Source organism: Antennarius striatus, chromosome 22 (genome assembly GCF_040054535.1).
Source record: "Antennarius striatus isolate MH-2024 chromosome 22, ASM4005453v1, whole genome shotgun sequence".
In the NCBI taxonomy this organism is placed as follows: Eukaryota; Metazoa; Chordata; class Actinopteri; order Lophiiformes; family Antennariidae; genus Antennarius; species Antennarius striatus.
In genome coordinates, this window is record NC_090797.1 from 4,451,203 (window position 1) to 4,472,192 (window position 20,990).

The 20,990-nt window shown below is 42.1% G+C and overlaps 1 protein-coding gene across 1 annotated transcript in view; it reads left to right on the top strand.

Moving 5' to 3' along the window:
- cacna1c (calcium channel, voltage-dependent, L type, alpha 1C subunit) overlaps positions 1-20,990 on the top strand; it is a 153,064-nt gene that overhangs the window by 51,727 nt on the left and 80,347 nt on the right. Inside the window, exons 2-3 of the mRNA XM_068306657.1 lie at positions 69-504; positions 5,115-5,220. Of these exons, the coding sequence (XP_068162758.1) occupies positions 69-504; positions 5,115-5,220 (542 nt within the window). The remainder of the gene's footprint in view (positions 1-68; positions 505-5,114; positions 5,221-20,990) is intronic.

Genomic DNA, 20,990 nt, shown 5'->3' on the forward strand with positions numbered 1-20,990 from the left:
TGTGTTAAAGCGTGTCGATGGCTAACTAATGTTCTCTACTAACTCTTTCCTTTTTCTCTTTGCTCCAGGCTCCGACTACTCTCCCCCTCCTCCCCTTCCTCGCCCCGCTCCCCCAGGCCTGACCAATGAGCACAGCGGGGGCGGCGGCAGCCACGGCGACCGTGATGGAGGAGGGGGCGGGGTCAACCGTGGGGTGGGCGTTGTGGGCCTTGCCCCAGAGCACATCCCCACGCCGGGGGCGGCCCTGAGCTGGCAGGCGGCCATCGACGCCGCGCGGCAGGCGAAGATGATGGGCAACGCCTCATCCAGTGGAGGGGCGGGGCTTGGTTCGGGAGGCGGCGGGCCCATCTCCACGGCCAGCTCGACCCAAAGGAAGAGACAACATTACACTTCGAAGCCCAAGAAACAGACAACAACAACCGCCACGAGGCCGCCTCGTGCCCTGCTCTGTCTCACGCTCAAGAACCCCATCCGCAGGGCCTGCATCAGCATCGTAGAATGGAAGTATCCTTGAGCTAACCAGGAAATGCACGACCATCTGAAATCATTCACTTTCATTTTACAATATCTTGAAGGAAACCTGTCCAACATCTGTCACATTTCCAAAAAATTTGAGGCGTGAAAAAGTGTGACACAGCTGCAACCACAGAATAGATTTGTAATTGTTATAAATATGATGAACATATTAATATATAATATAATACAATATAAAAATATGATCATATTGAAAATGAAAGTCTTCAAAAACCCAAAATGACCCAAACAGATACAGGTAAAGATTTGTAAATCCATATCTCTCGTATATCCCCCTCCATTATTAAAGGGATGGGTGGATAATGGATAAATGGATGGACAGGAGGGCGATCGAGATGCAAAAGAATGCACCTTGATCCCTTTTTTTGTTCTTTATTATTTCTGTCCGTCATTTCGCTGTGATTTCCTGCTCTCTTCTCACTCCTCTTAATCCTGCGTTCCCTTCCTCTGACCGTCCTTCTCTTTTGCCTCTTTCATCTTACATTCCTTTCTCACAGGAGGATAAAACAGATTGTGTCATTTTCATCCCTTTTTCACACCTCTCCCCAGCCACATGTATGTCCCCCAGCTCTTTCCAGCTGTGTTCATCCTCTTTCCCCCCCAGGTCCATCTAAGCCTTTGTTCCCCCTTTGCTTCTCCCACCTTCCCCCTTCATTTATTATCTGTCTCTCCCTCCCTGTGTCCATTTAAATCCCTTTTTTCCTGCTGGTTCTGCTGCTCCATCCGTCCTTCCTTTCTACTCTTCCTCTCTCTTCTGGATTTGCTCTGTATTTTAAGCTGTGGAACATAATGACTTGGTTTTACCCCCAGGGTGAGGTAGAGGGAGAAAGGGGAGAGGGACAGAAATGGTCGGTGTCACAGTCAAAGTGAACTATAATAGGAGAGTAAGAAATGCCGCAAAAGCGCAGTCGTACTTTGTCCTGAGAGGAAGAGGAGGAGAGGAAGGAGAGGAATGGGAGAAATGAGAAAGGCAGGAATGTGGGCAGGACGTCGATGTCGACCGGAGAGATGTTGGGAAAGGGTGGCGGGGAAGGGAGGGGTGAGATCGAAAGGTAAACAAGAAAAATGACAGAGCATTGGAAAGGCAATTAATGAGCATGGGGAAGATGGGATGGGGGGATCATGAGGGAAGGAGAGAGAAGGGAACGGAGAGGAAATAGGAGGTGTGTATAGTGTGTACTTCCAGGTGTGTGTCTGAAAAGGGATGAAGAAACGTAATGAATCAGAAACGTAAAGAAAAAAATTGGTCGTATTTGATGTCATACATTCAGGTTACTGGTAAAAATTTTAAATCAAATCTCTTTTTGATCCTCAAACTGACTCCTAATCTTGATTAAATTTTTTATATGTCATAGATTTTCTGTATCCAGTGTTCTTATGTTAGTAGGAGACATTCAATTGAATATCCAGTAATATATTCTTGTCTAATCCTCGGTCATGTTGTTAAAAATGTGTGTATTATTCAAAGAACCACTAAACTACTGTTTGCTTCTATTTCGACAATGATTCGTTTTAATGGTTTGTTTCAGTGAATGTTGGTTTTTTTTTTTCATGCCTAGGAGTCAAACAATAAACGTTTTCCCTTAAAAATAAATCTAAATTTCCCATGGGAGCGGCCTCCCCTTTCGAAGCGTGCGTCGTGTCCCTATGTGCAATTCAGCGATTGCAAATGATGCTTCTGATTACCTTTTGTATTTATAGTAATTATTAAAAGTCACAATGTCGACAGCAGATCTCAAGATACCCCGTCCAGCTGTGCTTGTGTTGTTAAAAAAAGAAAATGAATGGAAAAGGCCACGCGTAATCCCTCAGGGTCATTTGGAACAGTCTTACCCAATGACTGATGAACGTTCAGATCATTACCCACAATTCCCAGCACCATTCATTTAAAGGGCTCTGAGGGAAAGGAAGAGAGAGGCAGAGTTACAGAGAGAGAATTTGGGGAATGAGATGAGTGAGATGGAGAAATGATGGACTTTAAAGGGGTGTGTTTAGAGAAAGAGACCAGGAAGTAAGCATGTGCAGCAGCAATTGTTTGTGGTGTGTGTGTGTGTTTGTGTGTGTGTGTGTGTGTGTGTGTGTGTGTGTGTGTGTGTGTGTGTGTGTGTGTGTGTGCAGCTATGAATTCACGCGCTATTTCATTCTATTCTGTGTGTGTGTGCGTGTTTGTGTGTGAATCCTGTATTCTGTCAGTACCTCATCCTCGAGAGACAGCGATCCGAAATCTTCCTCTCCTCCCCCTCTGTTACCATGACAACAGCCGGTGCTGCCGCTCTCAACAGGTCGACGGGGCCCTGTCTGAGCTTGCATACACACACACACACACCAACACACATACACACATGTGTGCAAACACATGTTTAGAGTAGATGGGAGAACGGGCACTTTTTAACGCCGCTGACATACAGCTCAACTCATGTGAAGTGTAATTACAGATTCAAGCCTGACTTGAACGCTGCAAGGTCAGTGTGGAGAGACAAGGAGAGGAAGGTGTGTGTGTGTGTGTGTGTGTGTGTGTGTGTGTGTGTGTGTGTGTGTGTGTGTGTGTGTGCGTGTGTGTGTTTGCACTATTTTAATGCATTCTCAACTCAGTGGAGAAAGTACACAATAATCCTCAGCTCAACACAGACGAGTGTAGAGTTTGCTCTCCTGGATAACATCGGCGCTGCATATCCCTGTTTTCTTATTAGGGTTTGTCAGTTTAAGAGCTTATCTGTGCTACTGTGCAGATGCATGTAGTGTTTATGTTAAACGGCTGTTGAATGCAGTGTGTGTGTGAGAGTGTGCGTGTGTGTGTGTGTGTGTGTGTGTGTGTGTGTGTGTGTTGCTGCCATTCCGGTGTGACAGTTTGTCTTAATCGCATATATTTATCCTGTTAAAAATTCAGAACTCATTCTACACGGTGTCAGCCACGAAAACCTGCTGAGCTAACCGGGAGCTGATTTCAATTCATTACAGGTTTTTTTTTCTTCTTTTTTTTCTAGCTGTCTCACAGTCAGTCCGTCTAATTAACTTTTTGGCTAAAATCCTTCCTGCTAATATTTCTCTGCCCCACTGCTATTAAGATGAGATTTTTAATATTGTTCTCCTGATTAATATGGAGCGCATCATTTAAATATTTGGTGTTTCAGATCCCTAGAATTTCCTCCGAGTGTATTTCCCCTCCAACATAACGGAAAACAGTAGTTTTTGTTTGTTCTTGTCATGTTGATAGAAGCAGACCTCAAGGGCTTTTAAATATTACGGGTCAAGAACCCAGAATTACTCACAGCCTTTTTTTCTGTAGGCCTCCACATGTCTGGAATATGTTTTAATGAGTGATTGTGGTCCCAAAGATGAATGGCCTGAGTGATCTTGTGTTCAGTGATGTCCAAGGATTAATATTTTATCCAAACAAAACAAAAACATTTAGATATTTTTTTTCCTTTCTTGCTTTTTTTTCTACCTAAAAAACTTTCCACCACACAGATAGTCAATAAAGTTGACTTCCTGCAAAATTCTTCTTAGTGTAACTCTAACATTTGCTCCAGCCAACCGTGATCAGTTGTCGCTGGTTAATCTGCATCCCCCCTCCCTAAACAACCCCCCACCTGTGATGGATTTGGTCTAGCAGATGATTTAACATTTTTCCAAAGTCTTGAAATCCTGCTTCCATGTGACCTGTCGAGCATGAGCGTCAGTTCTTCTTCTGGGTTCCAGCTTCTGACAGCGCGACTCATCAGATCCACGTTGTTTGCTTTATAATACAAATTCTAGGCCCATTTGTCACGCAGCCAATCAGGAAGAAGGAAGAGACTAAAGAAAGAACGGGAGAAAAGAGTTGGAGATGGAGGAAAAGGAGGTGGAGGGAGGTGACAGCAGTGACAGCTAGTAATTGTGTTGATGAAAGCCAGACCTTCTTTATCTCTCCTTCACATTCCCTCCTTCTCTTCCTCACCTTCCGTTCTTCATCCTTCCTCACTCTCTCTCTCTCTCTCTCCGGCCAAAAATAATGAGGTTACTCCCCTCTCAAGGACCATTCCATATAAAATGTCTCTCCTCTTTCTCATTCCTGTTCACCCTCACTCTTCCTCCATCCACATCCCGTCTTCCACGCGACAGGCTTGCTCCTCATCGCGCCCATATTAGGGCATGTGCTGTCTTCCTAACCCCCGCCTTGTGCACACAAAGAGGTTCCTAAGTGACTTGATACGCCTCACTGTTAACAAAAAGCCAAACTCAACTTTGATCTGTGGTACTGTGTACACTACTCATGCACTCTATTTGTGTATATATATACTGTATATATACTGTATATTCCAGCTTATGTAAGAATCTGTTTAAAAATACATCTTTGTTTAACAAGTACAATGATGTGAGGGCATCCTTTATTTGGTGAGGCCAGATGTCAGAGTCGGTTACTGACCCCATCTAAGATGTGGTTGGCATGGACAGAACTGCATGGTTTCCCCTGAAACTGTCACACAACACATGATCAGAATTACAGTTTGGAACAAATCAGAGATTCAGTGCATCATGACAGACCCAGGAAGAGTCTAAATGTCACGACAGTCTCATATATCCCTTAACCCTCCTCTCAGACCTTTCGAGATCATCATTCTGATGACCATATTTGCCAACTGTGTGGCCTTAGCCGTCTACATCCCGTTTCCTGAGGATGACTCGAACGCCACCAACTCCAACCTGGTGAGTAACCCCCCAAGTTCAAGTTGTTTTACAGTTAAATCTACTCACTGCATGGCGCAATAAAGCTGGTTAAAGTCTGGCCTTGGAGGCGTTGAGAGCATTTTGAGTTTTGCTGCTGTGGTCTTACACCTGAGTTTCCAAATGCATCATCTTAAGTTGTATTCTATTTGGTCTGCAGTCTGTACATGAAACATATAGAGTGATTTGCTGCTATGTATCTTCTGGGAGATGCTGTGAGACATGTGAATGTGAAGAAGAGGCATGGGGTGAATGGCGATTAGGAGAGAAGCTGACATTTGGTGGAGACGTCAGAGCAAACCCTGCACACATCACTAGTCACTCATAGCGCTGTATAAATCAGAATTATTGCACATATCTGTGCATTATGTGGGCATTTGCATGTGTTTGCCAGCTTGCAGATGTATCCTATTGTATTGGTGTGAGAAGACACTAATCTCTGTGAGGCCGCGTCGCATCTGCCACATTTAGTCGTACTTGGTATCTTAGGCCGTACTACGGTTTTCAGATTGGTATTTGTGTGTGTGTGTGCGTGTGTGTGAGTGCCGGTTCTCATGTCAGCAAATATTAATGAATACAAGTGCTTGAAAACTGAAAAGCTCAAAAGCCACATTCAGCTGTTTCCCACAGTCATTTAGGATTGTAACACATTGCAACAGGACTTATGGGTGTCAAGAGCTACTTTCCTGTAGCTACATAAGGTAAATTATGAAATTTAACAATTGCAAAGGTTATTGTACCTTAATTCATAGTTTTTAGCCCCACTGTCTGTTTGTTGCTATCAGTACAATGAGGACAATTTCGATGCAGTTTCTTTTTTTCTGGTTTGAAACCATATGCTGCGCCACACATACACACACACACACACACACACACACACTCACGCACGCACACACACACACACATACACCCACACACACACACAGACACACACGATACAGCTGTGTTCAATTAATTTTATAAGCTTCTAACACACAGGAAGCTGTGTACAGATGGACCAAAGGCTTAAATATCTCGTTGAACCATGTATCTTGAGTGTGTGAGTGCATGTGTGTAGTTTTTTTTTGTGTGCATACATGTGGGATTAACAAGTAGTTAAAAAAATCCCACACAGAAGTCATTCTGATTGATGTTAAGGCATGTCTCTGAGTCTGAGCCAGTTAAGGGAAGACATTGATTGTCAAATGTGTGATCCACATAAATCAGGGTCTACATGTACTTATTTTACTACTGTGCATGTGTTATAAGTTTGTTCAGGGAATTTTTTTTCCTAAAAATAATAGAATAATTGATACCTCTAGATAAGTTCCTTTTGGTTTATAATAAAATGTGATTCTCAGATTCAAACCCACACACGTGTCTCACAGTTGTCCCATCATGAAACCATCGGATTTAGAGTTTTTTCCCCCAAAGCTGACAGAAAGTGAATTTGCAATTTGCTAGATGCATTCACTTTAAAATAGACTTTCTTCAGCTCTTTTATCATGTTTGATTAAATCCAAGGCATCCTAAATCGATATTTCCTACCCGCTGGTTCATTTTCCAGAGTCTCTTTGTTGTTGTCATCATATTGTTCACATCCACGGTGATTCAGACAACAGAAGAAGAATCAACCTTTGTCACGCTGCACAATGTAATGATTAAAGGTTTAATTTTTTAATGTCCTCTTTGACTTTATTTCTTCTCTTCAAAAACAGCTGCATCGTGGCTTTGGCTCGGCGTCCTGGTGGCACTCTGCATGTGATCAAACCTGAATTTTTAAAAATTACCCCCACCCCCCCATCCTCGCTAGATGGGCGCACATCTTTCTTATGTAATAGCAGAGATCTGTTGTATTGCTTCCAGTACAAGATTTCTATTTTCGTCTGCATCCCATAATGTGCAGCTCCGTTTCCTTGACAACCTGCCCAATAATAGCAGCTGGAGAGGTTGTCATGGATATGGTAACCGTAGTGATGCTCCTCATCTGTCCTTGGTTTAAAGAAGAAAGAAGGGTGGGAACCAAAGGATGATGAGGTCTTTTCTCTCAGGAAACAAATGTTTGTCGCACAGTTCAGGAACGTTTTTGTTTAAATTGTTACAACTAAATGAAGTTCTTAGAAACAGAATGAGTCTCAATCCCTGGTAGTTTGACTCCTCTCATATTTGGTGCTTAATCGCTTTCACCCCCAGTGCCCTTCTTTCATTCCTCCACCAAATCAGATCGATATGGATACGATCAGATCGAGAGAATAATGTTTTCATAATCAAGCTATTAGATAATCAATGCACCTGATTAGACACTGATTGATGGGGAGGTGCACACACACACACACACACACACACACACACACACACACACACACACACACACACACACACACACACACACACACACACACACACACACACACACACACACACACACACAAACACGAGCCTACAACACCAAATCCCATAAGCAATAATGATAATAGGATTCAAAGCGATTGAGTTCCGTGATAATGTGGTGATTCTGCGTGTGTGTCTGCATATATTTTCCACACTGTCGGCCATTTTTACTTGTCATTCATGAAAAAAGCGTTTCATGGTTGTTCTTTGCTGCGTAATTCTCTGTGATAAGAATTGTGTGTGCGCGCTTGTGAGTGTGTGTGTCAGCAGTGTATGACAGGGTGTTTAGCAATAGATGGGGTAGCCGCGGGCTGTGCAGAGAGCTTGTGAAACGAGCACCTTTGAGTCAATTAATCACCTTTGAGATGTAGTATACCCATCTGGTCTTTACGCCTTTCTTATTTTTATATAAAAAATATTTGTTAATTTGTTCCAAAAATGACTGATGGCTGTTTTTCCGGTAGGTGAACTCTTGTGGGCCGTGCGAATATGAATGTCCAACATCAGTAGCAGCCAAATAACAAGTTTATGTTCATTTCACAGACTCGATTCTGAGTGACTCAAGCAGATGCGTTCAGATAACAGCTAGCAGCAGGTCGCTTGCAATTATGAATGCAAACCATCAACCTAACCCAATTATATATTAATGAGGGATCCATGCATTTTTAGAAATGCTCTTGAATGCATAAAGTTTTCTATCAATTTAACCAGGAGTCGATTCCTCCAGATACACACATACTGATTCTGACCACCTTCAACTATACATTTACTTTATTGCATGACTTCTGTAACTACTTGGCTGCAGGGATGCTAAACATATGTTCTATTAAAGAAATACCTCAGCAAACTAGTGCGTTGTATTAAAATAGACCTCGAAGGTCTTGAAAAACCTGGAGCGGTCCCAGCTGACATGTCACTTCTTCTACTGCAGAGGATCAAGTTAACATGCTGTTCCATCGGGTGCCACTCTACCCGTAACTAGGGAGCGTCTATTTATAGATGGAGAGGAACGATCAGCATCTATCTGTAGGTTCACTTATCTAAACCATGTCGGTCTGTGTTTTCTTGCGGTGACTTGTGTTTGTGCACCTCTGAATAGCCACAGTGGAATGCAGCCACTCGCAACACATCCGGATAAGGTTGTAGGTGTGTGTCTGGTGGTGTGTATGTGGATTCATCAATGGACCGAGCAAGTGTGACAGTGAGTGTTGTGTATGATTCACTGCTGTATCTTTTTTTTTGTTTTTTGTTTTATATGCACTAGCAATCCCCTCTGCACAGATGAGAAACTTGAAATCTCGTGCAAGCTTTCTACAGTACAACAGGTTCTGACCATGCTGCAGCCTGGGGGTCATTACGTGTAGATTATGAGTGCTGTTCCCCCTTTCAGATCCTATATGAAACAATGAACACCCTCCGTACCATCTCTGTTGGAGACATGACAGATTTCCAACCCTAAAGTTACTACACCACAGAGATGTCTGGTTTGTGATCCATTGGTTCCACATTTAGGTGCCATTTTTTATCTCTTCTCCATTGCTACAAGTCTCCAATGTGATGGAAAATCAACTTTAAACATCAAGGAAATATCCAGTCATCATATATCGGTATATTTTTAGCCCTAAACATAAGGGCAGAGAGGGTTACCCTTTTCATCCATCCATCCATGCAAGACATATAATATGGTTATGGGTTTTCATATGTCCTTGCATTTAAGCCTGCTGACAAGGACAAGAACAGTTGGAGTGTTCCTGGTGTTGGCTTCAACCTAGGATCACTGGCAAATGCATAAGGTCAATCATTTCAAGAGAGCGCAATTAGCAATTAGCTGCATCGAATTCACAAACTAAAAGCCACATGTAAGAGATAATGGCTCGTGGTTTGTATGTTACAGGAAACATAAAAACGCTTCTGGATCACTAAAGCTGAACTAATTTAAGTGCATTGACTGATCATCTTAGCTCGCGTTTGTCACTGATGTGATTTTTCCAGTTTGAATTTGACCGACTATGAAAAAGAATCAATTTTGTAACTTCACTTTTAGATGCAAGGTAAGGCTGAATGAAGCATTCCATTAGAATCACTATAATTTACAATTGAAATAGTTAATAAGTACAAAAAAAAAGGTAGTTCTTGTTGTCTAGTTGGTCTCTCCCCCACTCACCCTTTACCTAGCCTGCCCACTCCTCCCTCGCTCTTCTCCTCCACCTAATAAAAGTGAAAGATAAAGACTCTAAATGATGGCAGCTGTGGCACCACATTCATTACCACACCATTTCCTCTTCCCTCTGCTCTCCTCCCTTGCTTTTTAATAGTCCCATTTTGGTGATAAAGATAGGGAGATTTCCACACAAATCTCCTGGCCTCTCCTCTTTCTACACAAACGCTGTGGCTTTTATGTATCTGCCTTTACATGTATGTGTGACTGCTGGTCGAACCTAAAAACACCATTTGTGGTTTTGAGAGTTCACTGTCCCAAGCATGAATACCATAATTTCTAAGCAGATTTTTGGAACTACCTCATCTTATGGCACGTATTTATGCTGAAACTGTCAGACCACTTTGATTTCAATGCTATGTTTGCGTGTGTGTGTTTGTGCGGGAGGACATTTATAGTCAGCGGACGTGCTTGTGGATTCATGCGACGCTGCATTGCAATAATCTGGCAAATTTCAAATGAGCCGTATGAAACTAAAATAAAGTTTTCCTGATGCTGGGACAAAGATTATGATTCCTTTTTTTTTTTTTTTCTGGAAAGCTGAGGCATGTTTACGTCAAGCCCCAGATGCACCATTCGTAAAGGCATGAGTGAGAAAAAGGCAGAGGGAGAGATGGAAGTGGATATTTTTACCGAGCTAAAAGTGTCCACCTCTGCTTCACATCGACCCACATTACTGCTCCCACCGAGCACACAGAGAAAGACAGAGTAATGCCTCTGTCCATCACTGGAGCTCAAAGTTCTTACCTTACCACAGGGAGCGATGGCGGTCTTAATGGCTTCATATAAGGTCAAAACATCGCCATCATACCGCCGTTACTGCAGTTAACCCTCCTATTGTGTTTCCTGTTCCTGGTCGAGAATGGAAGCTCCACTCCAGCGGATTATAAACCCATAATAACACATATTAGTGATACAATTTTAAAAAAAATTTCTGTCAAGTTAAGTTGTTTGGTAAATGTTGGAACTTTCCTTTTTTCTTTTCCATTGAAATCCCACAGAATGAACCTCAAATAAGCTGTACATACCAAAACTGGAAGAAAGTTGGAAATATCAATGAAGTCAAAGGTCAAGATGGTTTCTCACAACTTCCATTGGTGTGGTTTTTTGAGGGGTGAAAATGCCACTGAGGCCCAGTTTTTGTTAGAGGGGTAGTGGAACCAAAAAAGAGGTATTTCTAATAACAGGTCATTTCTTACATCAAGGGAGTACACAAAAGTTCATTAAGCATCCAAAATCTAACAAAAATTTTCAAGAATTTTGTACATTTTGATTCTCCATATTAAGAAACTTTTGGAACTGCAGGACAAACATGAAATCAACGAATATTTTTTAGAGAAAAAGCAAAAAAGGGTTAGGCTTTGCAATGAGAAACCAGTTTGTACTGCAAAGGGTTTAAAAATAAGTTTATATATATATATATATATATATATATATATATATATATATATATATATATATATATATATATACACACACACACACACACACACACACACACACACACAGAGAGAGAGAGAGAGAGAGAGAGAGAGAGAGAGAGAGAGAGAGAGAGAGAGAGAGAGAGAGAGAGAGAGAGAGAGAGAGAGAGAGAGAGAGAGAGAGAGAGACCATGGGAATACAAGAGGGGAGCACACAGACGCAACACGTGGAGACAACGTGGAGATTCCAGGAAGTAGAGGCTGTGCTGGTTCTGCCCTTTATTTTACATTAAATGAACCTGGCTGATGTGAGGCTGTTGTGTGTCATCGTAGGTGTGTATATACTGTACACACACACACCAAATGTCATATACTGTAAACATGAGAGTCATGGCAACGAAGGTAATGAAAGCATGACCTGTGTTAATGTAATGTGTTCTGTGTGTGTGTGTGTGTGTGTGTGTGTGTGTGTGTGTGTGTGTGTGTGTGTGTGTGTGTGTGTGTGTGTGTGTGTGTGTGTGTGTGTGTGTGTGTGTGTGTGTGTGTGTGTCTTCATCAATCCAGACTAATATTTAACCAGCCATAAAAGCCTGGTGTGTACAGGGAGATGAGTAAAGCAAACCACCTGTCAGTGATCCTCTATTGCACAACCTCATTTGATTTCTGAAAGCTGGAGGACAAAAAAGGTACAAAAACTGCTATAAGGAAAAAAATCTCAGTGTTAAATTCTCTGTGATGGTTAATTGTCCAGCAGTCACGCTCCTGTGTGTGAAAACCTTCTGACTGTCCAGAAACTAAAGACAAGAAGTGAAGTATTTGAGATCCCATCCAGTGCAGACGGCTCAGCCTGACTGAATTAATAGGTGACGCCGTGTTGCAGTGTGTACTTGTTCTGTTTGGGAGAACTCGCAGTTGTGCTGGTGCGGTACTCACTGACATTTCGCCATCTGGTCTGGGATCTGGCCACCGTGCGCACACACACATACACACACACATACATGGAGATGGTTCACATGGGCATATATATCCTGGGATGAAACCCAGGCTGCTGATAATGCATGTCACTATGATGTGGGGTCCTGGAGAGGGTGTGTGTGTGTGTGTGTGTGTGTGTGTGTGTGTGTGTGTGTGTGTGTGTGTGTGTGTGTGTGTGTGGCATCATCTTCAAAGGGCTGGGTTCCCATAGAAACAGACGTTTCCATGTTCTTCCTTGCTGGAAACATGTGACAGATTGTTGGTGTGTTTGTGTGATACAGTATACTCAGTATACTAACAATAGACAGACAAAGGAGGGTCTGCAAAGACTTTTTGATCATATTAAGAACATTTAGATTATTTATTTTGTGTTTTGACTTCAGTAAATACAAAATCTCAGGAAACTTTTCCATGAATTTCATGAAACTTCTCTCGTGTCCACCTGGATTTGACTGTGCATTCCACAAAAACAGAACTGGGATATGATTCGAGTTTGGGTCATAACACAGTCCAAAAATCTGTTCATGCCTCATGTGGCTCAAGGAACAGAAGGGGAGATTGTGAACATATTCAACATTTGGTGGGGCGCTGTGTTGATGACATTAATCTTGGACGTCCAGCTTGAAACCATGGTGACTGTATGAATCTTCTGTTCCAGCTTGAAGAATGAATGAAAACCACAATTTCTAACAAAATTTTATACATTAATCATTTCAATTAGAATTTATCATTTGCGTATTTGACCGTTTTTGACTTCTATATATGAATTTTCTGGCCTCTCACTGGAATCCCAAATTATTCACCACAAAAATGCACCTCACTAAATATATTATGACTCTGGTCGGACGTGAATTTAAATGGCTACTTGACTGCTTGTCGGAAACATGCAATCTAGTGCAGCTTTGAGATAATTGATATGTGGGTTGCGCAAAAGAAACTGCAGCTCAGTATCTGAAAGAAGCTCCTTTTATTTTCACATTTCATCATTCAGGCCCACCTGACATCCAGTCAGCGGCTCCGGTGTGATGATTCTCGGGATGACTCATCTGCAGTGTAATAGTGAATGAATATCCATTTGCTTTTGCTTCTAGGTCTTTATTGTTCATCATCGAGCGGCTGGTGGGAGGCAGATTGGTCATGATCAATAGAGTGGCCTTGTTAATACTTTAAAGTGCTGTTTCCGCTCATATCTATTCACCGAAATCGGTTTCTCGTGGAATCAATAGGTGTGAAAGTGAAGAGGCAGTTTTTGACATGTATTTTAAGGAACGTTGACGACGCTTTTGCATCTTTTATCCCACTGTATTACACGGATGTCAACCGGAGCGTAACTTTGAGCTGGTTTTGAAAACTTCCTTTTCTGACAGATTTAAGTGAGGGGCTAACTCGAGCTTCCATGGTGCCCTCATGAGCAACTTTCCAACGACATTAAATCTCAGCTGACAGAACACAAATATCTCATGACAGTTCAATATGTTTATCAGCATGGAAAATTACTGCCGTCATTTTTCTTGAACTCTCAAATGTGTGTGTTCCCTCCCAATATGTTTGTTCTGAGAAGAACTGAAATGAAATCTTTCTGGATTAAAATTTTCTCTTTTTTTTTTTGCAAACACACACAATTGTTGACAGTGTCTGAACTTACTTCACATGGTGGACAGTAATCTATAGTGTGTGTTTTCTCAGTGGTCCATAGTAACTTTTTTGCATTTGTTCAGATGACATTAAATTACTGTTAAACTACTATAAATACTAAATGTGCCCTTCCTGTCCCGTCCTCCTGCTTTGTAGGACATCCATCAAGTGTCTATGCATGGACATGTGATCTACAGCAACCTCCCTCTGCTGCCCCCCCCCCCCGCCCCAACACCCCCCCACTCCTGGGATGTGACCCAGTTTCCCATGATCCAATGCGGCTGTTGCTGCTGCTGCGTTGTTGCTGTGGTGATATTGCGTGGTCCTTTAATGCCGACTGTGACTCCGCCATGAATAATGAATAATGGATGGAACAAGTGACGGAGTTCTGAACGGAGGGGGTAAGCGAGCAGGTAGGGAGACAGAGGTAACGAGGAAGGAGGGAATGAGTCAAAATATTACAGGAAGACTATTGTGGTTGTTGTGGAAATGGAGGAGAGAATGAAAGTTCAAATACATGAAGGAGAGATGGAAGGGGTAGAATTAGATAAACGGATAGAGCTCGTGTCTGTGATAGATTTCTAATATTTGCCTCCAGTTTTGCTCTAATGGGCCTTTGTGGATTACATCTTGGGTAATAGTGCATCTTTAGTAGTTAATCTACACTATGGGATACAAGTGAAAACCAACCAGTAGGATCATTTAATTTACAGTCGATATGATATAATCAGAAATAAGGTAGTGTTGAAATATGGAACTTGTTGATTCTTCTTTTTTTCTTGTTTGCAGACATTTTTCACAGTAAACTATTAACTTTGTCAACTGCACACGCAATTTTCAAATAAATAAAAACATTCTAAATCTATTTGAATGCGATGTATTCCAGGTGAAACCCCGACAACAGTGGACAAACTGTGTTCATGGTTAAAAATATTCGTGTTATATATGTACAGTCAGGATTTGACAATTTAGAGAAGCTAAACTGCTTTGGAATCCGTCGCTAAGTGGCCTAAGAAACAAATGAATGTCTCAAAAGGACTTGTTGCCTTTAAAGGCAGCATGGCGGAGTCATGGTTAGCATTGTCAGCATAAAGTCCTCGGTTCTTTGTGGAGTCGTTCTCCCAGAGTCTAAAGTGGGTTCCCTCCGGGTGCTTCGACTTCCTCCTGCAGCCCAAAGACAGACATCAAAGGTGAACTGGTAGTGAGTTCTGGTTCTGTTAGTGCTGACTGCGACACCCACCTGTCGAGCAGCACTTCAGCTGTCTGTGTCGCGCGCACACACACACACACACACACACACAGGTTCACGCCAAGGTGGTGGCCCATTGCCTCTTGACGACAGCTGTCAGTCTGTTCCTGCAGCAGCAGGTTTCAAACACTCAGACGAGACATAAACTCCCTCATGGGCCGCTTGCAAATGAAATACTTCATCTAAAAAAGCTTTGAGGTGCTCACGTAGCATTTTACACTAATGTAGTAAGATCCCGCAGACATGCAAACGTTACTCAATAAAAGAAATGAAAAGAAGAAAAGTACAGCATGTCAGCATCCAGCCGCGATCGCCTAGCAGATGTTCCAGGCGCTGAAAACATGTCCTAGCCTTCATTTTCCTGTAATGAAGTGTTAAATGCAAAGAGCCAGCTGTAAGGGTGTATCGGCTTTCCAACCAAGGTGTAAAGACTGAGGGTGAGCATCACGCTCAGGTTTTTAAACGGTGAAAAACATCTATAGTACTTTTTTTTCCCCTTATATTGGGAATCTTTTACACATTTTCTATTGTATTTGTTGGGGGAAAAAAACAACTTAAAAGCACTGCACAAACATATACCTAACCTCCTTTATCTTCACGGCACATGGTTCAGGAGGTTAGGTGGTGAATGGCTCCACGTGTTAGCCATTAGCTTTTACTATTAGTCTCACCAAGTCTGCTTAACAAGGGCTTTGATGTGTGCGGCGGCGGCGAAGGACTGAGACGAAAAAAACAGACAGACAGACAGCGAGAAATAGCGTTTGCAGCTGAATACTGGGAATTGGGGGTTAAATGCAGTAGAAGGGGTTTGGCAGGGCCTGTGAGTAAAGAGGAGGAGACTGTGGGAGTACAGCAGGGTGGGGAAAGGAGCAGAGGAGGAGCACGAGATGAGGGGGATTTCATCACATCAGAAGGATTTAGATGCTATCAAAAGTGTTTTTTTTTAATACTGTAATGATGATCTCCACCATAAAGATGGAGCTCTATACCTTTTTTGTTCAAGTAAAACTCTAAAGCTGCAGAAATACACCACAGAGAACATGTTTGTACATGTGAGGTCCCAGATCTACCATGAATAATTTGTGAAAACATGTGTCCGAAGCATCCGTGTCCCATCTATGATCTGTTTGACAAGCTGCTGCTTCCCGGTGAAAATCTTCTCCCTTTTGCTCACTGCAGTTAAAAAAAGGATGCAGATTGTTTCACAGCAATAAAGTCTCGGCGGTGACATTTGAGCCAAACTTTGAGGTTGCCAGGCAACTCAGGCGACACCAGAAACCATATACGGTTATTTCTGTTTTTGTCTTTGTCTCCCGCTTCACTTGTCACTGTGACTTTTTATTCCTTCGTTATCACACTTCTGATGTTTTTTTTTTCTTTTTAACTGCAGACAAGCCGTCTTTTCTTCTCTCACTTTTGTCTGTCTGTGTCTTATTGTTTCTTTTTTAGTAGAAATTTTGAGCTCATAAGATGGTTCACAAGGGCAGAAAATTACAGATGGAGTTATCGATGGAGGATTATCAAAACGGATGAAAGTGAAGAATGGCTTTCAGATAGTGAGAGATGATGAAAGAAAAGAGCAGCTTACCAATTTATACACTACAAACATACTTAAAATCTTTTTAAATCTTAAAAATCTTAATCTTAAATCTTAAAAATGATGTCATATTTCAAAAGTTTGTCAAAACATCATAGATTTTCAGTCGTTTCACTCATGTAGCTTCCATGAACGATTTGGACGTGTTCTGACATCACACTGGAACAAAATAAAATGTTTCTCTCTTGAAATCTCGAGCTTTAAAAATATATCCACTGGAACTGTCTTTTCTATTTTGGAACAGGCACCATCTGTCGCAATTTTAGCTAAATCAAAAGGGGGGATTGTGCCACTAATGAGCGTCCAACATAGCTGCAAACTTTGTTCTTCAGCCATTAGCAGAAGAGTTATTTTTACTTTTGATATTTTAACTCGTACCTGATTCTGTGCTGTAATGACTTAGCCTACGCTTCCTGCTCTGAGATGTGAATCCACTTCTCTTTCCTAAGAAAATAAAACTGTATTACATGTCTTTACTGCCACACAGACGGATTAAAACTCTGAACTCATACATTTCCTTTTCATTAATAAGAGGAAACAACAGGAACAGGAAACTAAAACCTCTCAACGTAACATCAGGACTTTATTCTGATTTAATATGTCATATGTAGCCTGTCCATTTGGTTTAACACAGCTATACATCTGCTTCTCAACTTCAGTGCTACGAAAGGAAATGTTTTCCTCTACTAATTATATGGCCAAGGGGTAAAAGGGTGAGTTCCAAATGAAAGCACCCCCTCCTCTTCTCATTCCTCCCCTTCTCCTCTTTTCTTCTCCTCTTTGCGCTCCTTATCTCCTCGTTTCTTCTCTTCCAGCTTCACTCTTTCTGCATCTGCTCTCTGATCTAATTAAAATGCCATCTTCAGTTCGCTGGCGAGCCCCCCCCCCATCTCCCTTCTCTGCCATCTTCCTCCCTCTATGCTCTGCTGCAGCGCAAACACACTGTGTCATGTTTAAAGTCTTATTCCGCTGTGTCATGATTTGGGAGCTTAGCAGCTGATCCGCCATGTTTGCCAATTTGACTGTGTCACGTTTGATGGCACCATGACAGGGAGGTGTGAGCAGGGTTCTGTTGGAGGCTGAACCTATAGATTCAAATAAATCATAGCATGCGTTCCTTATATTTATCCTTTCTAAGATGGAAGGGGTCATTTTTGCTCATGTGAGGCTGTCTAGCTCCAAACACAGGCATTTGTAACTTCACTACCTCTTGTAATTCCCTGAACGTGCTCTCTTTAGCCCGATTTAACTACACATACCATCACATAAGCATCTGTTGCAAAATGCTCAAGAAAAAAAAAAAAAAACACGTTTATGAAGGCGATGTAAGTATAACCCACACAAGAACGGCAACACTTTTTTCCCAACCAGCATTTATCTACGGAGATCTCATCAGGTCACGATGAAGACAGGGACGTCTCCAGTTGTAAACTGCAGCGCATGTCAGACATATTCTTAAACCAGTGTCGGACTTTAATCAAATTGTAATTATTTATGAACTCATGAACTTTTGCAGATTAATTTCTACAATTAATACTCACATTCCTATGCATACATTAACTGATCTTTGTGGATTTGTCAATGATTTATGCACACAGGGCTAACGAGGCATTAGGTCTGATTGGACATGCTCCACTATGTTAGCTCTGACCACCAATCGACACCAGCCCAAGATCCTTGCTACCATTTCTTAATATATTGTTTGGCCATTTGTAAATTAACTGATGTTTTTTCATTTGAATATGTGGTTCTTGAAGAGAAAAAGTTGCTGACATAAGTTTAAATGTGTGGCCTCATAAAGAAAAAAACTTTTTGCACATCTGTCTGACACCTCAAATCTAATTTGGTCTTTTTTTGTCTCTAATTTTTCTTGATTACCCTGCTCTCTCTCGCTCTCTCTCTCTCTCTCTCTCTCTCTCTCTCTCACCCTCTCTCTCTCTCTCTCTCACTCCGTTGCTACCTGGCAACAAGATGGTTTCCTTGGTGATGGAGCTTAGAAGCCACACATTTGCAGCGCTAGGGGGTGTGTGCGTGTGACAACTGGTACACACAGAGAGCGTGCAGCAAACGCATGCTCGCACTTATGCATACACTAGCAGAGAGGTATTTCACGTATACGCATACGCACACACACGCACATATAAATGAACACTTGTTTGCATAGCTTCTTCTTTAACAAATTAAATATTTAGTGTATTACATAAGATTATTCCCTTTATTTTGAAAGCGACTGTTCAAATCAGGGTGAGTTAAATCTTAATGCTACATTACAAGAGTACATCTTCTACAACTGTGAAGAAATGCCCATCCTACCCGAGTCTTTAGCACGCATCTCCTGACTTCAAAGTCTTCAAATCTATTCTGAATAAACATGAACTCTGACAGCGGCTTGACCTCATCGTCCAACATCAGTTGTGTGTGTTGTGGTTTTATTTTCTTCTAAGGCATCATTTATTTGACCACATATGGACACCTGTGCACCCCTGTTGATCACATAAACACTGTTAATCTGTTTCATTAATTTATTTTGAATATCGCACGCATCATCAGCATTTTTTATGCACATTCATGAGTTTATCTTTGAGGCACCCTCATGGATGTGTTGGCTCAACCATATTTACTTTGTGGTGCATATAATGTTCATAAGGAAATAACCTTTAATATAGTGTGACATGTTATGATATTACACATAAATAGAGCTTTTTCCAGCTCTCAGATTTCAGCGCCTGCTTCTTTCCCTCCACAGGATCCACATTTATTGGTCAAATCAAATTGCCTAAAAAGTTCTGCTACACATTTTTCGATATTGTTAGTCATCACGTATAAGAAGCGTGAGAAACGATCTTCCTCCGTGACTTTCACGCTCGACTTTTTAGGTTGTAGTCACAAGCGAGACAGATGGGCTGTGAAGATGGGTTTGGCTGCGACGCGTCCGAGAGTGAGATGTTTATCATCCGCTCAGCAGACACACACACACACACACACACACACACACATACACATTCTCAAACGGCAGTGGTGAAGCTCTGTTCTGTTAACCATGTTTGGAGAAAGAAGGTGAACGAGTGACACAAAGACTTAAGGAGAGAATGGAAAGGGGGGGTGTAGAATATCAGACAGGGGGTGAGAGAGACATGAAGAAAAAGAGAGAGAAAGCGATCTCCGGTGTTAAGATGACATTTTAATGAGTCAAAAGGGCGAAGAGGGATGAAGGGAGGCGTGCAGACAGGGAGAGGAGAGCAGGGGGAGAGATTATGTCCTTCAAACTTCAATGCTTTTACATGTACATCATCAGTATTATATTAGTAATCGTCCTGCTGGTATTCTTGTCTTGTCTTGTGCTATAGCGTCATCAGTGTTCGACATAGACCAGGGTAGATTGGCATGCTGGCATGGCTTGAGCTCCGATTGGCCTCATCTTCCAGTGCCTGCTCCTTAACTGGTCCTCATATCACAGAGAGGCTAATTGGAGAAGAATTACCTCAACAAGTCTTAATGACACGCTGTCTGCTGACACAGAAGGCCCTCTCCTTCAACGGTAATGAGTCAAACTCTTGACGCCGCTCTGTGGCTCGCTCTCGCTTAGCTGCTTCTTAGCCTGATGAGAGTTTTCTGAAAAGAAAAGAAAAAAAATCACCGATCGAATCCTGCTGTTTATGGAAAAAAATCTGGTCATCGTACCTACGATAAAACATTTTTTTGTGTGTGTTGTTGCGTTCGTTGCGAAGCACGCTTGCGTCAAATGTAGATATGGATCTGCCGTGTGACTGAATCTCACTCACACAAACACTCAGTCTGCGTCTTCCTTCTCAGCGGGGTCACTGACCTTGGCAGAGAAGCTGGTACAATATGATCCGCCCGTCTCCATGGAGCCGGCGTGTTGAAGGTGTGTGTGTGTGTGTTTGCTTCGTGCGTGTGTTTGGCCTGCTCAGTCCTGTGGGTAATGTTATTGCCCCAGCCTGGTGTTATAGTCCATCTGTCTAGGCTTCTATCCAAACAGCGTGATTTCCAGTGATTTCATCATGACGCTTGTTGAACGTGTCCGATGGAGATGATACAGTCGTCTGATGGAGCTGCTGGATTGAAATACACTCGTTTTGCCTTGTAAGACGGGTCAAGCGAAGAAGTGGCTCTAAAAATGTTATTCCTCTGAGGCTAAATTTATAACCCTTTCATTCATTCTTGAACGGTTTGTAAGGCTAATCGCATCAATTCCCTCGCTTCCCCTCGCGTCCCTGTGGCCAATGAGCTGCAACGCTACAACAGCTGGTGGTTAAGTGCCTTGCT